The sequence below is a fragment of the Haliotis rubra genome, unplaced genomic scaffold (genome assembly GCF_003918875.1).
Source record: "Haliotis rubra isolate DU_JTF1 unplaced genomic scaffold, ASM391887v1 Scf76, whole genome shotgun sequence".
NCBI lineage: Eukaryota > Metazoa > Mollusca > Gastropoda > Lepetellida > Haliotidae > Haliotis > Haliotis rubra.
In genome coordinates, this window is record NW_025767479.1 from 1,248,937 (window position 1) to 1,266,948 (window position 18,012).

Sequence of the window (18,012 nt, forward strand, 5' to 3'; positions counted from 1 at the left end):
ATAGCTTTAAGCATGATCTTTCTATGTTGATTGTATAAAGAACATTCTAAGAAATAGTGATGAGCCTTTTCGGATGGGTTTATATTTAATAATAACATGATCAGTTACTTTTGCCTGCGAGCATTCTTTTGAAATGTATAAATCATTTGAAACCTCCCCTAAGCAATCACGTTAAACATGGCGCGGGTCCAATACCGATAAGAAGTTGTATTTGATAAGCCGTATAACACAATCAACTTGTTACTGGGGTACGCAGCAAGCTTAGGACACATGTACTGTTGTTTTCATGACATTACGATAGTTCAATCGGATATGGTATGTTATCTTTTTTAGTTTTTGGAATCCTTTGTCACGAGTCCTTGACATATTTTATTCAGACAGACGTCACAGTTAATCTCCCACCACGACGTTGACATACACGGCACGTGGTATCGAACCCTGTCGCTGATGAGTACCTGATGTAGCAAGGCATGAGCCTACAGCACTAAAGACAGCGTCAATATTATCATTACCTACTTCCTCTTTGCATCGAAGCCAGATTGAGAGAAGTACTTAGCTTCTCCTTGATGCTTAACCAGACATATTAGACAACAGCTGGCATTCCGTCCAGTCACCATTGACATTGTTTTATCTGTGTAGATGTCAGGGAAATGTGTCAAGTGCTATGTAAGTGGAACTACGTTGCGGCCTAATTTGATTTGTGTTCTTTATCACAGACACAGGCAACTACGGCCATAACGAACTCATTTTAGTTCGTTATAACCGTAGTTCGATATATGCATTCCGGCTAGAATATACAGCAAGAAGTCGGGACAAACAAACAGTTCGATATATGCAATCCGGCTAGAATATACAGCAAGAAGTCGGGACAAACAAACAGTTCGATATATGCAATCCGGCTAGAATATACAGCAAGAAGTCGGGACAAACAAACAGTTCGTTATATCAATCACTTCGTAATAAGCGTGTTCGTATGTATATCTGTTAAATATTGTAAATATTGTAAACATTGTAAATGTTGTCATGAAACGGCTTGGCAGCATTTCTATCTTAAATATTGAAATTTACAAGCTTTAAAACCAAGACTTAATATCTATTGCTGAATCTTGAGAAATTCTGTTTAAAAGAACTTTGAACAGAAGCGACAAAACCCTTTCCACATCCATGAGAAATCTCTGCTAAAAGCAGAGCATATTGTACAATTGTGACTATATCATGAGTATATAGTTGTTTCAGCAGTATTACAACTGTACGATGTTGATTGTAATCTGGACCAGACAATCCAGTGATTGTCACCATGCGATACGATGACAGAGCATGTGTTTATGAATCACTATGAACTAGTGATGATACCAGGTGTTCACGAAAAGGTGAGCGTATCCTGCCTCACAGGCGGTAACAACATGTATTATAGCCATCACAATAACATTTCTGGTGTATAAAGTCGTGTGAGACAATTTCAGAACTGAAGCCCCTCCTCACCCCACCTCATTCTCGCGACCCCCACGTCCTCACCTCAGTGCCAGGCTTATAGTAGGAAAACTCTCCTGGGGTGACCCTCAGCCGTCTCCTGCAACATAATCATTGGGACCTGTTAAATACATCTTACAATTGCTTTTCACTTCATACACGGGGCGGTGGGGTAGCGTAGTGGTTAAAGCGTTCGTTCGTCACGCCGAAGACCCGGGTTCGATTCCCCACATGGGTACAATATGTGAACCAACTTTTCTGGTGTCCCCCGCCGTGATATAGCTGGAATATTGCTAAAAGCGGCGTAAAACTAAACTCACTCACTCACTCACCCTTCACACACCCATACAGTCCTCAGCTCTTTCTGACATTACTTCCAGAGATTATAATTAGGACCAGTCCTACATCAATCGATAAATCTAATATAAAGGTATCTTTAGGATAGAAGAAATATCACGTTGAGAGGTATAAATATTAGGTTGGAAGGCTTTGACTGACGTCGTTGTTGTATGACATCGACACCACCAACAACGTTACAATTACGTCCATAAAGATATTCTCTTGTTTGTGAATAAAATAGAGCAAGTGGTATTATTATTCATTTCTCTTTGAGTGAATTACCTGCATGCTGAGGAGATGGATTATATCAATAACAATAGCAGGCTCGTGCACTGATCGATATATGTAATATATGGGCAGCTTTAGGCTCAAAGAAATATCACTTTGAGAGGGAGAAGTTCAAGGTTAGAAGGCTTTCGCTGAGGTTATTTTTGTCTGATATCGAAATCTTAGAACCCTGCACAGAAAGTTACAATTATGTCGATGAAAAGTATTTCTTGGGTTATAAATAACTGGATAAAGTGATCTTATGATTTACTTTCCATTGTGAGAAGTATTTTGTGTAAAAATGTAGATTATATCAAACATACGCGTGATGATGGTACTGCGAGTACATGACCAGAGGAATAATGGAGTAAATGAATGTTCTTTTGCGCCGCGGTGGGCATGTTGTTCAGTGGAAATGGAATCTTCCGTTACACGCGAAAACACCCACAGTCCTGGCTGAGATCCCGACTGAGTTTTGGCAGTAACAGAAAATGACGATTGAACGTGAATGATTGATGGCATCTCGACAAAGAAAGGTTATCTATTCTTAAATAGCTTGCTACACGCCAGACATTTCTATCGTTAAGTTACGACAAATGGCTTTTAGACGATTGTTATAGACTAACAAAAAGAATAAAATATGTCGTGTCTTAAGTTTGGAGACGTACTGGTACATCTTCTTTTAATTATAGATGAGGTTGAAGTCTATGGCTCTTGGATGCGTGTTTTAAATGACCGCAATTACTACGAAGTGCTGGAAGTGTAAACATTAATAGCGTTAAATGGAGGAAATGCCCCATGTCTGTTACATAAAACATCCAGGCATTTATATTACCCATCAAAAGTTTAGACTCACTAGTGTAAATGTAGCCACTTACTTCAGTCAACTGTTCTAAACTAGATTTTGCAAGATATTCCATACTGTATAAAGGTACTGTTTACACATGAACTGATGGTACTGTAAAACAAAGTCGTAACGTGGAAAAGATTATTGTCATGAGTTCAATAAATGATGAAACTCAATGAAAATTGGCGAATTCTTAACAAAACAAAACACGATATTTGCACATGCTTTTTAACAATTTGATGCATGATCCTCGTGCAGTTCATCTGCATCAGGTTTGCAGATGTTTTTTCCAAGTTAGTGTAGAAATTCATCTTCAATGTAACCATATATATATATACATAACATATAGTGAGTGCTTTCAGTGAGTCTAAACTGTTGATGGGTAGTATATAACCCTCTCTGTAATTATGAATTGTACATTCCCCGTTAGCCACAATATTGTCAACTCCGCGTTAAGTACGTGTTTCTCTTGCCGATGTCACACTTTCAAAATAAATTAATAAAACATCTTCATCTTTTCTTTTACTTCTCAAATTGACTGTCTATGTTAACAGTCCCAGACAAATCAATGCAAGAGTCTTTGTGTGGGAGGTTCGGTGGCACTGGAAACTACAAAATGACGTGAAATATTCGCTTGTTACGAGGGAGAGCAGGAGGAGGTTTATAGAGTGTTACACACAATCCTGCTTAAGCTCAGCAGGAAATTTATCCGATATTCCGCAGCTTGGAGGAAGCCGCTCTGATTGGAAGATTAAAGGACTCTAGGAGATCCGACGTGCAGCGAAAACCTTCTAACCTATATCAACACGCTTATTGAAGATTATTCCAGTGATGGGGTTACGCAATGGTGGGTTTGTTTCCCGCGACTTCTTTGTGTGTGTGTGTATTAATATCTGCCTACACATCATTCGCGAATTTAAGTATGGTTTTAACTACCATAAAAATGTTAAAATTATCAGGAAAAAAGATCCTCAAGTGACGAGTGGGAGGAGTGTTGTGTGGCCGTGAGTAGGATGATGTCGATGTTCTGTTGTATAATGAGGGATGAATAACGTGTTGTACTGGGAACACGACGAGCCTATTGTACACTGAAGCGTTCTGGGATGGTGGTCCCTTTGGGGAAAGAAAGTGTCCATTACTTAATAAATAATTCCATGTAGAAAATTGAAATGTTAGATCAATGGTTATTTGCCACCGTGATATTGTGGAGATTCGAAAGAAGTAGTCTATTGTTACATCTCTTGGGTGAAAACAGATTGATTTTTGAAATGTCGGACATCTTGTAAACGATACTTTTTTCACAAATGATAATCATAGTTATTTTTTCCTTTTGTATAATCAGTTAAATGTTTTTCGTTAAGCCTTAAACTATTTAAGGTTTCTCGTGTGTTATAAACGCATCATTACATGCTATTATTTAAGTGAGTGAGTGAATGAGTTAAGATTTTAAGTCACATCGGCAATATTTCAGCCATATCATGACTAAAACTAGTTACTTTTATTTAAGAAAATTCTGACATATATAAAACGCCACAGTCACCAATGTCACGACATGTAACATTCGTCTGAGCCAGAAAACTAATGATTGAAAACATGAGCAAACAAACTGGAGATACGATTTCACTCAATCTGGAGGTGATGAAGTCCGACCACACAGCCATAAAGAAACCTCCTACATCAGATAAAACAACTGTGGCCCAGGTCGTGGTTGGCTATGCAGTATATGATACAGAGACATGAGATTAGGACTGACTTGTTCCATGTTGTGATGGTGGTGTTCCCCTTCTTCTCCAGGACGGCTTCCTTGATGACCTTGTCAGCCAACATCGGCAGTGTTGGCAACACCGACACACGCCGACCCGAATCTTTGATGCCCGGAGTTGTCGCCCCTGAATGTGACGCATTTTCTCATTATACCCATCATTTTCAATGTGGAGAAACTGGACATTTTTAAATATATGTTGTTTTTTTGTTTGTTTATTTAAGCGATATTCCAGCTACCTGGCAATGGTTTGTAAATAATCGAGTCTGGACCAGAAAATCCAGTGATTGACATCAAGATCATCGATCTATGTAAACTGGGATACGATGACAAGTGTCAACCAAGTCAGCGAGCCTGACCACCCGATCCCGTCAGTCGCCTCTTACGGCAAGCATGAGTTGCTGAAGACCAATTCTAACCCGGATCTTCACGGGATGTAATTCCCTCAACAATCTGTGATGGACCGTGTCGACCGAATCATAAATATACATGGATAATGGTTTTGTGGTACAAACATGTGTGAAAATATGTCTGAAATCAGATTGTTTAAATATTCACTGAGTGAAGCGCGATATATGCTACCACTTACCATCCTCCTCCTCGTCTTTGTCCAGAACGAGGCTGATGAGGCGACACAGGGTATACTTCTCCTCCACATTATCAGCATCGAATTCAAATTCACTGTCCTTGAATTTCAGAACTATGTGCAGACCCTCCTGTTGAAGGCAAACGACAGTACATGGGGCTGTTGTCAGACAGGTGCAAAGTTGGAGCACATACACGCCTCTATAACAACTGACGTCAGTGTTACCTTCTACGGATATGACATTGTGCTGATCTATACTGATAGTATCTGACAAGGAGGAGCTGTCTGGAAAATGTCTGTCTGTCTGTCTCTCTGTGTATGTGTGTGGAACAGATGTCTGTGTCTGTCTGTCTGTCACTCTGGAAAAAATAATTGAGATTCAGCCTAGCAAGTAAGGGAATATGGTTTTATTCCGCCTTTGTCCAGCAACATCAAAAACTGGATGTCCAGAAATGATCTTCACACATTGCAACCGTGTCAAGAATCGACCTCTAGCCTACACCACCGCTCAGTATTCGCATGACAGGATGTAATTCATGGTATCAGTCAGTATCGATTATTGGTTTTGCATGACGTATCTGTCGCGAGGCATACTAAAATATACATGCGTGTGTATGTAACCTTTGTTTTCCATGACGTATCTGTCGCGGGGCATACTGAAATGTACATGCGTGTGTATGTAACCTTTGTTTTCCATGACGTATCTGTCGCGGGGCATACTAAAATGTACATGCGTGTGTATGTAACCTTTGTTTTCCATGACGTATCTGTCGCGGGGCATACTGAAATGTACATGCGTGTGTATGTAACCTTTGTTTTCCATGACGTATCTGTCGCGGGGCATACTAAAATGTACATGCGTGTGTATGTAACCTTTGTTTTCCATGACGTATCTGTCGCGGGGCATACTGAAATGTACATGCGTGTGTATGTAACCTTTGTTTTCCATGACGTATCTGTCGCGGGGCATACTGAAATGTACATGCGTGTGTATGTAACCTTTGTTTTCCATGACGTATCTGTCGCGGGGCATACTAAAATATACATGCGTGTGTATGTAACCTTTGTTTTCCATGACGTATCTGTCGCGGGGCATACTAAAATATACATGCGTGTGTATGTAACCTTTGTTTTCCATGACGTATCTGTCGCGGGGCATACTGAAATATACATGCGTGTGTATGTAACCTTTGTTTTCCATGACGTATCTGTCGCGGGGCATACTGAAATGTACATGCGTGTGTATGTAACCTTTGTTTTCCATGACGTATCTGTCGCGGGGCATACTGAAATGTACATGCGTGTGTATGTAACCTTTGTTTTCCATGACGTATCTGTCGCGGGGCATACTGAAATGTACATGCGTGTGTATGTAACCTTTGTTTTCCATGACGTATCTGTCGCGGGGCATACTGAAATATACATGCGTGTGTATGTAACCTTTGTTTTCCATGACGTATCTGTCGCGAGGCATACTAAAATATACATGCGTGTGTATGTAACCTTTGTTTTCCATGACGTATCTGTCGCGGGGCATACTGAAATGTACATGCGTGTGTATGTAACCTTTGTTTTCCATGACGTATCTGTCGCGGGGCATACTGAAATGTACATGCGTGTGTATGTAACCTTTGTTTTCCATGACGTATCTGTCGCGGGGCATACTAAAATATACATGCGTGTGTATGTAACCTTTGTTTTCCATGACGTATCTGTCGCGAGGCATACTAAAATATACATGCGTGTGTATGTAACCTTTGTTTTCCATGACGTATCTGTCGCGGGGCATACTAAAATATACATGCGTGTGTATGTAACCTTTGTTTTCCATGACGTATCTGTCGCGGGGCATACTAAAATATACATGCGTGTGTATGTAACCTTTGTTTTCCATGACGTATCTGTCGCGGGGCATACTAAAATATACATGCGTGTGTATGTAACCTTTGTTTTCCATGACGTATCTGTCGCGGGGCATACTGAAATGTACATGCGTGTGTATGTAACCTTTGTTTTCCATGACGTATCTGTCGCGGGGCATACTGAAATGTACATGCATGTGTGTATGTAACCTTTGTTTTCCACATCTGTCGCGAGGCATACTAAAATATACATGCGTGTGTATGTAACCTTTGTTTTCCATGACGTATCTGTCGCGGGGCATACTAAAATATACATGCGTGTGTATGTAACCTTTGTTTTCCATGACGTATCTGTCGCGGGGCATACTGAAATGTACATGCGTGTGTATGTAACCTTTGTTTTCCATGACGTATCTGTCGCGGGGCATACTGAAATGTACATGCGTGTGTATGTAACCTTTGTTTTCCATGACGTATCTGTCGCGAGGCATACTAAAATATACATGCGTGTGTATGTAACCTTTGTTTTCCATGACGTATCTGTCGCGGGGCATACTAAAATATACATGCGTGTGTATGTAACCTTTGTTTTCCATGACGTATCTGTCGCGGGGCATACTAAAATATACATGCGTGTGTATGTAACCTTTGTTTTCCATGACGTATCTGTCGCGGGGCATACTAAAATATACATGCGTGTGTATGTAACCTTTGTTTTCCATGACGTATCTGTCGCGGGGCATACTGAAATATACATGCGTGTGTATGTAACCTTTGTTTTCCATGACGTATCTGTCGCGGGGCATACTGAAATGTACATGCGTGTGTATGTAACCTTTGTTTTCCATGACGTATCTGTCGCGGGGCATACTAAAATATACATGCGTGTGTATGTAACCTTTGTTTTCCATGACGTATCTGTCGCGGGGCATACTAAAATATACATGCGTGTGTATGTAACCTTTGTTTTCCATGACGTATCTGTCGCGGGGCATACTGAAATGTACATGCGTGTGTATGTAACCTTTGTTTTCCATGACGTATCTGTCGCGGGGCATACTGAAATGTACATGCGTGTGTATGTAACCTTTGTTTTCCATGACGTATCTGTCGCGAGGCATACTAAAATATACATGCGTGTGTATGTAACCTTTGTTTTCCATGACGTATCTGTCGCGGGGCATACTGAAATGTACATGCGTGTGTATGTAACCTTTGTTTTCCATGACGTATCTGTCGCGAGGCATACTAAAATATACATGCGTGTGTATGTAACCTTTGTTTTCCATGACGTATCTGTCGCGGGGCATACTGAAATGTACATGCGTGTGTATGTAACCTTTGTTTTCCATGACGTATCTGTCGCGGGGCATACTGAAATGTACATGCGTGTGTATGTAACCTTTGTTTTCCATGACGTATCTGTCGCGGGGCATACTGAAATGTACATGCGTGTGTATGTAACCTTTGTTTTCCATGACGTATCTGTCGCGGGGCATACTGAAATGTACATGCGTGTGTATGTAACCTTTGTTTTCCATGACGTATCTGTCGCGGGGCATACTGAAATGTACATGCGTGTGTATGTAACCTTTGTTTTCCATGACGTATCTGTCGCGGGGCATACTGAAATGTACATGCGTGTGTATGTAACCTTTGTTTTCCATGACGTATCTCTCGCGGGGCATACTGAAATGATTTGGGTGCTTCTGTCATGCTAGTGGTGTATTACATATATTAGATAAACCGTTATATTGTTAATTTACCTCGGAATCGAAGTGTTGCAGCTGTTCAAAGTTGTATGTCTTCTTTATATGTCCCCTCTGTATGAGGTAGATGCTCTCTCCGGGGAAGTCCAGCTGCGGATGAAACACATGTAACAAATAGAGGATCCCATCCCAGTATTTAGATATCAAATGTAAAGTCTAGCACCCTTGTGTCGAACTCCCAGTTCCGAAGTGAAGTGTCAGGTCTCTGCGTATACCTTCCTTCGTTGTGTTGCGTTTGTGTCGAACCTCTGAAACCTCGAGATAGTCCCGAAGGCCCCATCAACTTCGACACAGCGGTGTTCGACACTATCAACACAAGGCATTCGAAACCATGATAACTGTTGCTACCACGATTAAGGGACGCAACTCTTCGGCAACTTGGAGGACTTCAGTGAACGAGTTGACTATGAACGTGCTGTAGTCTTCTATAAACTACTGACGATTCGAAGATAAAATTACCTTAGGGGACCTGTTTAACGTCAGATGTGGCCTCAAAAAGACGACGTACGGCAACGGACAATATTTAGATTTGGTGAGTCAGGTGTTATATTGGCTGTTTTGAATATTTCTGTTTAACCCAATCACTCGTGTATTTTAAAAAAGTCTACACGTTATCTTAAGACGGGACTTTTTTGGCCCATCAGGATTGGCAACTTTGAAAAATACGGAAAAGTTTGATTACTGACAGTAACATTATCAGCTATGTGTAATTGACTGTAAACTTGCTTTTCTATTCTTACGCTTTGCATTCTTTTACTTTCTCCATATGTAACCAAAACAAGTGAAAAGAACGGTTTGGAATACCTCTAAACACAATATCAGCAGCTCCGTGACCCAAGTGTTTTTGTGCTGTTTATATTTTCATTCCTAGGACACAACTGTCTAGTGTTAAAAAACTTGTTCAGTTTCAAATATCATAAAAACGCATACTATAAACCTCTAAAATATGTTTTCTTTCGACATTTGACCAACACATTTAATCTAGTTATATGTACCGTGAACATAGTCCAGTTGACATTCAAATGAAAACATTACACAATATCATTCAAAACGATTTCTACGAGTTTATTTCATTTTATAAATTATTCAGACCTTGTAGACAAAATATACTTTGCCATACCGTGTGGCTAGACTTTAGAATACAAGTGATACATATTTTATAGACTTTTGTTTCATATATCACCACACCTATTGTTGAAGTATTGCGCTGCTGAAACTGACAAGGACACTCCACTATCAAATATCATCGGTAACAATGCATCCCATGGTATGCATCAATTATGCATGCAGAAAGGCTTTGCCGGTCTGACCTTTGTCCTCGGCGCGTCGATTAGGGCGCTGTTACGTAACAAGATGTCTCGGGAGAGACGGTGACAGAGTGTCTTTCCGGACATCCGCTCAGTGAGTTTCGTGTTCTTTGCTGTTTAACACCAGTGTCAACAAAATTCCAGGTACGTGTCTGTAAATATTTGTGTTTAGACCAGACAATCCAGTGATAAAGCGAACGTCGATCCATAACAGGGGTACCATGGCACCAAACAACAAGTGTCAGTGAGACTCGATCCCGTTAGTTTCCTCATCTCAATTTGTTTATTCAGCATGCTTGTGGCCTCCGGCCCATATACAGATGATACAAGCAGCAGGTTGGAACTTGCAAATTACAAACTTTGACGTCTCAGACGTAGTGGATAGTCAACACAACGTTGTAGCTTAATAATAACGTTTGTATCATTAGGTTGATGAAACTAGTTTTTATATTACAGGATGTACAGACAAATGTTAACGGTAGGTATTTAGATCTTAGGCTTTCATAAGCTGGACATATCATAACAATGAAATTCATCTTCAATCAAACTTACACACTTTACACAGTCGCAGTGTTCTTATCACGTTATAATATCGCCAAAGTTCAACTTGTAATCTGGTCATGCGATTACGCAGTTTCGTCAAGTCGCGACGATATAAGGAGCAGTCACCATGCGTTAAATACAATTCCGGTTGTAAATTCAGTTTAAATGAAGACTAAGAGTCATATCTGCTACAACATTGCAAGCTAAATTTCCATTCATGAGTTAAGATAAGTTAATTTCCTCTTACCCCTCAGTATATAGTTTGTTTTCATTGGATGGCACAGATTCGAATTGTTCTGCGAAACAATTCCTGTTCCTGAACTCAAATCTCCCATTCTAAACCCAGACATTTAATTCCTCATTCGTGTTGTGTGCATGTTTCCTCAGAAACTCAGTAGTGAGTGAGTGAGTGAGTTGGGTTTAAACCCATTTTAGCAATATTCCAGCAATATGATAGCGGGGGACACCAGACACATTATACCCATGTGGGGAATCGAACCCGAGTCTTCGGCGTGACGAGCGAACGCTTTAACCGCAAGGCTATCCCACCGCCCCAGAAAAGATTAGAAAAGCCTGTATTGGCCAGTATATACAGACGTTTCAAAACTGATTTACACCATACCTATCCTAAGGCCAGAGAAGGAAAAGGTGTGATAATAGTTAAAGACGCATTTCCAAACACCACGAGCCAACCTTGAATAATGTATATTTTATATTCATAGTATTACACATATTATTGGCAACTCATCTGGGAAGTAAGCCCCATTTGGTAATTTGGATTTCTTAACAAAACATGAACACAGGTAATATGTGGGGTTAACTGTAGTAGACCGGATATACTCTCTTAAATGGACATTAAGTCACTTAGGATAGGATACTAGTACGCTCTCATATGAGATAGTGTCCGACAATCTAACGAGAAGGCTCTTCCACGGAGCAGACAACCACTCACCAATGAGAGAGCGTCAGGCTATCTAGTATATCTATACAGACGCTCTCTCTCTCTCTCTCCAGTCACAACCAGATTAAAGCCGGGGCATTGCAGAGTCACACACATCGTAAACATATCACATGAGTCACAGCTTACAGTACACACACGACACACATAACACGATATGGGGCGCGATAACAGACATTGTGGCTAGTGGAAAGAATGTTCGTGTGAGAGCGTGAGTTGAATTACACTGCTGGCGTAAATATCTGCCTTGCAAATAAACTATACGCCCAGTTTTGAGGACAGCTATTAAACGAACAAGAAATACTTACTCGATGTGGACACATATTTGATACGATTGTAACAGTTGTGTTGTGAGTGAATGAGCGAGTGAGTGAGTGAGTTTGGTTTTACGCCTCGTTTAGCAAAATTCCAGCAATATCACTGCAGGGGACACCAGAAATGGGCTTCACGCATTGTATACGTACCCATGTAGGCAATCGAACCCGGGTCTTCGGCGTGACGAGCGAACGCTTTAACCACTAGGCTACCCCACCGCCCCTTATGCAACTAGGACGTAGATGTAGATGACGTTGTGTATCTGGGGGACTGTAAACTGACGGGCGTTTGTTGTGAATAACCTGGCAGTTAGCAGACATGTTTTGAATCCAGTTTTCAGTAGCTTACTGTAAAATCAGTGACCTTGTCATAACAGCATCATAATTACTGTTATAGTACAGTGTTCAACTCGAACAATGTTATACGCAGAGGGTTGTCAACATGGGTTTTTAAAATCCAACATCCTAAGGTTTGGCTATACATGTATAGTGTTTTGATCACTCTTAGAACTGGGTTGTAGATTAGTGCTGTGGTTTAAGCGTTCGCTCGTTATAATGAATAACCAGTTTGTACCTCAGGGGTTGTATCCCACCAAACCCCTGCAGTATTGCAGCGAGTGAGTATTGCTTTACCCCGCTTATAGCAATATTCCAACAATATCACGGCGGGGGCTCTAGAAATGGGCTTTACACATTGTACCCATGTGGGGAAATCAACCTGGATCTTCGGCGTGACGAGCAAACCCTTTAACCACTAGGCTAACTCACCGTATTTGCTGTATTTGAACAGGTGGCTAATCCTACACATTCGTACAACCTATAACCGGTAATCTTATGCATTCACGACCACGACACACAAGGCACTTGTGCTATTTAGCATATACTTAGATAACATATCCATATTGAGAATGAAAACCCTACATTGTCCCTAATTCTGAATCGCTGGAGTTTTGAGTAAGGCGATGAGTGAAGACACACAGTTACTTTGTTGTACAACAAAAGTTAAATGAGACCATCATTGTGATTGTGACGTCTAAACGTTGCTAGATGCAGAGTTGCGTACCTTAGGCGTGACAGAAACCTATGACCGTTGGTTCGAATCCGGGTGGGTTGTTCTGTTTACCTCGCTATACCAGTACTCCTTGGTCTACCGCATTATCAACATAACACACCTTGATTTAACTGAAACGCTGTTCAAAACCAACTCACTCACTCCAAAGAAATCATCAATTGATCAGTATTTATCAGTACATTGTCAACATATGTATGTATGTCTGGGGAGTGTAGTGTGAAGGTATCGACGCGGTTATAAGTATTTCCTTCACTATATGTTGACGCCATGCTCATTAACGTAGGTAGAAGTTGGGGAACCTTCCCAGTCACCTTATGTTTGTACACTGGATGGTGGTCAAACTAATTGCCGACTTCAGCGGAATAATGTGAACGAGAAAAGACCAACTTTTAACAGGCTGAGAATATCAATCTTGATTTACCCTTTCTTAAATTTGTTTCAGTTCTTAACCTTATTATGTTATCCAGTGCTGATTAACGGTTTCATAACAATTTCCACCATTTCGATGACAGTGCGTCAGATTCGCCGACGGACTAAGTTGTAATTACCATAGCCTGGGGCTCGTCTCTTAATGCGAGCCGAAGGTTTGGCCGTCCCTAGAGGTTATGTGGTGCATGAGAATTAACTTTTTATTAGGAACATATTTAAACATATGATAAATTATAAATTCTCCCCTACTCTGTTTCAAGAGAAACAAATATACTTCAATGACTGGCCCAATCATCACCCTTTTGTGTATCATCGGAAATGTACTGAAAATAACTGTAAACGTCATTTGATGCAAGGAGTGTGTGAGTGAGTGAGTGAGTGAGTGAGTGAGTGAGTTTAGTTTTACGCCGCACTCAGCAATATTCCAGCTATGTGGCGGCAGTCTGTAAATAATCGAGTCTGGACCAGACAATCCAGTGATCAACAGCATGAGCATCGATCTGCGCAATTGGGAACCGATGACATGTGTCAACCATTCAGCGAGCCTGACCACCCGATCCCGTTAGTCGCCTCTTACGACAAGCACAGTCGCCTGTTGTGGCAAGCATGGGTTGCTGAAGACCTATTCTACCCCGGATCTTCACGGGTGTTGATGCAAGGAAGGATAACAATAAATGGATGAACAACTTATCAAACAAATCATCAAACCGTTTTCGAACAAATTATAACCTTGACCGAAACGTCCCCGTTTGATGGTAACTAATATATGACACAAATGGAAAATGGTTATTCGACTGAGATGAATCTGATATCAGAATGGTTAGGAACCGGAAGTTCCAGCGACTGTTTTCGTTAAAGTTTTGTTTTGATAACGTTGATATTTTTTCCGTCAAATCCAATTATAAAATATATACTTTGTTCTGCAAGGCAGTAAAGTATAGAATCCTGGAAGGGACGTTGTCGCCCTCTCAAATACAAGCAAAATGAGGCAAAATTAATCAAAGCGCGACAACGCGACAATGTCCCTTCTCGGATTCCATAGTAAAAAGTCGATTTTTTCCAACATTTTTTAGTCTCACCTGCAATATTGCCCGTTTCCCATTTTTCTTGTAAATTCCAAAATTGTGTATTTTAACGTGCAATTGGTCACACGAGGCCATGCTGTCATCTGACGACCCCACGGAATCCTGAAACACAAACACACCAATCAGAGCATATCATAATGTGTTTACATTCATCACATTGCTGGTAGCTAGGCTGGACTTCAACATCAATCCATCAACGCCATGTTTTTGGTGATTGATAAACACATTCCTCAAAACACCTCGTTCACGATTAGCCGACTATTCGTATGATATGGTGTACACTGCCATGTGTGCTATTATTAGACTTTGTCGGTAAGTGTCGACACAATGAAACCCGGTTGAATCAAACTCCCATCATCTCGAGATATGGGTGAAGACGACATCAATAGCTGTTGAACATTCGAACATTCGCAGTTCGCGCTTCTCGACATACGGATATCTCGACATGTATTCAACTGTGGGTTAGCGATGTTTCCCTGAAAATATTGTTTCTTAATGTATCATGACAGGAAATAATCATTTTTGAAGGTCAAGGTCAAGAGTAAAACCAAAGTACATGTAAACCGAAATCTTGCCTGGAACATCCAAGGAATTCCTCGTCAGAACACATGATTCCAAATAGCCCGTGCTTGTAACAGGGGAATACAGAGTTTGGGTGATGAGGCTCATTGACGTGGTTGACTGTGTGCCATAGTAGCAGGTTGCATTTTATATCAATCACTGGTTTGTTTGGTCCACATTCAATTATTTTGCATCCGGCTGCCATTCAGCTAAAATAATGCTGAATGCGGCATAAAAACAACAACAACAACAACAACAGCAACAAAAGAGAATGAAACAAAGTATTTATTGAATTTCTAAGCAGTGCCATCATGACACAGAAGCTAAGGCTCTTCTTCGCACAAACATTCTCTCCTTAAAACATTGTCTTGGTGTTTTCTTTTAACATTCAACCGATCCCTAATCTTAAAATGGGGCCTACATTATCGTGCTATATATAGCGTCGATGACGGGACTTTCGTATAAAGAAACTCAATGGCATAAATCACGTGGTTCAGTAGGTCCTCTAGCCTTAGTGTATCGCTCGATGACCCTCTTTAAACACTAGACATATGTTTGTAATTGCAAACAAAGGTTCCATTTGTACACTGCTTCCACAGCGAAACACATGTAACACAAGATGTCTCACCTCAGGTAAGTTGCCGCTGTTCGTCCAGCAGTGAATGGGTACCCGGTGGGATATGATGACTGTTATCAATCTGGCGCCTCAAAGGAAGCACACTGATCCATTGACAAGTGTAATTATGTTAGGGCTTTGAGCTTACTCCTTGATAGGAGTTACCGCAGTATTATTATCATGATTGATATGAAAGGGTGCCTCGATTCCATTCCACCCAAATCTCACGATTGCTGTTGCTTTTGAAATTGGTTACATTCTCATGCTCATGTAACACAAAGGGAACTATTTATAGGGAAAGGTTAATATGAATCATATTGCTTCTTCCTCATTGTTAAAGTGGTTTCCTGAACGACATCAACATTCAGACTTCTGTACAGGTGACAAATATATTGATTTGCTGGCCTTTGTCGTTCCTTGTCCCCGTCTGTAGAATAGCTTGAGTAACAATCCGTTTAAAACATGACTAGGTAACTCTCTTAAAACCGATAAAGAAATTCACTTTGTTAGTATTTTTTACACTGAAACTTAAGGTAGAAAATAACACAAAACATGTCTTGCATTTAGTTAAGTTTGCTAATTATTTGATTTTATCTAGGACTCGCTCTGTCACACCGTTTAAGACATTAATTCGTTGACATAAATGTGGTATAATTGCTATAAGTCATCATCAGTATGAGCTCATGAAAAACCAAACAAGAATGTAATATACATATATTTGTCATGCAGTGAGGATGACAAAGACGACAACGATGATGATGATGATGATGATGATGATGATGCACATCGGTATAGTGTCTGTGTTATCATTAGCACTCATACCAAAACGACAAACTGTGATTCTTGACTGGTGGTCATTAAGAATATAGTCTCTTTATTACTTACTCCAGATGAGCGTAATGAAGTAAACTCATTCAGTATATTATTACATATTTCTATAATGAGAATCGTGATATCTTTATCCAAAATATATACATTTCCTTGTCATCAGCAATCAGAGGTATATTAACCAGCGGGTGACCCAGCACGACAGATGTCGGTATGTCTGTCACAGTGAGATACCTCTGATTAGTCCATCTGCACCTGAAGCAGGTGGTGTCAGGTAAAATAGGGTTTAACGTCGTACGTGAGAATATTTCGCTGTTATGACGACGTGCCTGCGTGTGTGTATGTGTGGCTGCTTGTACTAGCCCAGCTGTTTTCATAGTACTAGCTCACTAAGATACCATGCCGCAGTTAAGCATGTATACCCCACTCAGACACATTATACTGACTCCGAGCCGACCAGTCCTTGTTGTACCCATTAATGCCGAGGGCCAGGCAGGGACCATCAAGTACCATATTTCAACGTCTTTTGGTATGACGCGGCCGAGGATCGAACCCGCGACCTTCCACTCTCCGGGTGGACGCTCTGACCACTACACCACGGAGGTGCACACCTTAAGCAGGCTTTTGGGTCCTAACTACCTTATACTGGGCTATACTCGCTAATCCCAGGAGCTTACTACAGTGTAGGCGACCCTTGGAGGCTTAGTGCAGTGTTACATTTTGGTTAGCTTCAGCATTGTAAGGTCAGCGAAATGATCACAAGTGTTATGAAAGTTCCCATGAACAGATAAATCATATAACGATCGTTTCGTAAAACTGGGTAAAGCCAGTGCAAGCCACAATAGCGCTTGGTTTACATACTGGGTAGAATGACTGCAGTGTAAGCCACAATTGCGCTTGGTTTACACACTGGGTAAAATGGCTGCAGTGTAAGCCACAATGGTGTTTGGTTTACATACTGGGTAAAATGACTGCAGTGTAAGCCACAATGACGCTTGGTTTACACACTGGGTAAAATGACTGCAGTGTAAGCCACAATAGCGCTTGGTTTACATACTGGGTAAAATGCCTGCAGTGTAAGCCACAATGGCGCATCGATTCCACAATGGGTGAAATGGCTGCAGTGTAAGCCACAATAGCGCTTGGTTTACATACTGGGTAGAATGACTGCAGTGTAAGCAGCAATTGGTCTTTGTTTACATACTGGGTAGAATGACTGTAGTGTAAGCCGAAATAGCACTTGGTTTACATACTGGGTAGAATTACTGCAGTGTAAGCCACAATAGCGCTTGGTTTACATACTGGGTAAAATGAATGCAGTGTAAGCCACAATGGCGGATCGATTCCACAATGGGTGAAATGGCTGCAGTGTAAGCCACAATAGTGCTTGGTTTACA

The 18,012-nt window shown here is 40.9% G+C and overlaps 1 protein-coding gene across 2 annotated transcripts in view; it reads right to left on the bottom strand.

The window, feature by feature from the left end:
* Positions 1–18,012, bottom strand: part of LOC124260349 (proteoglycan 4-like) — a 38,112-nt gene that overhangs the window by 14,354 nt on the left and 5,746 nt on the right. For both annotated transcript variants that reach the window (XM_046694638.1, XM_046694637.1), the window contains exons 2-6: positions 14,605–14,712; positions 8,900–8,992; positions 5,275–5,401; positions 4,677–4,812; positions 1,516–1,570 (exon numbers count right to left, since the gene is read on the bottom strand). In XM_046694638.1, coding sequence (XP_046550594.1) covers positions 1,516–1,570; positions 4,677–4,812; positions 5,275–5,401; positions 8,900–8,992; positions 14,605–14,685 — 492 coding nt within the window. In that variant the 5' untranslated portion in view covers positions 14,686–14,712. The remainder of the gene's footprint in view (positions 1–1,515; positions 1,571–4,676; positions 4,813–5,274; positions 5,402–8,899; positions 8,993–14,604; positions 14,713–18,012) is intronic.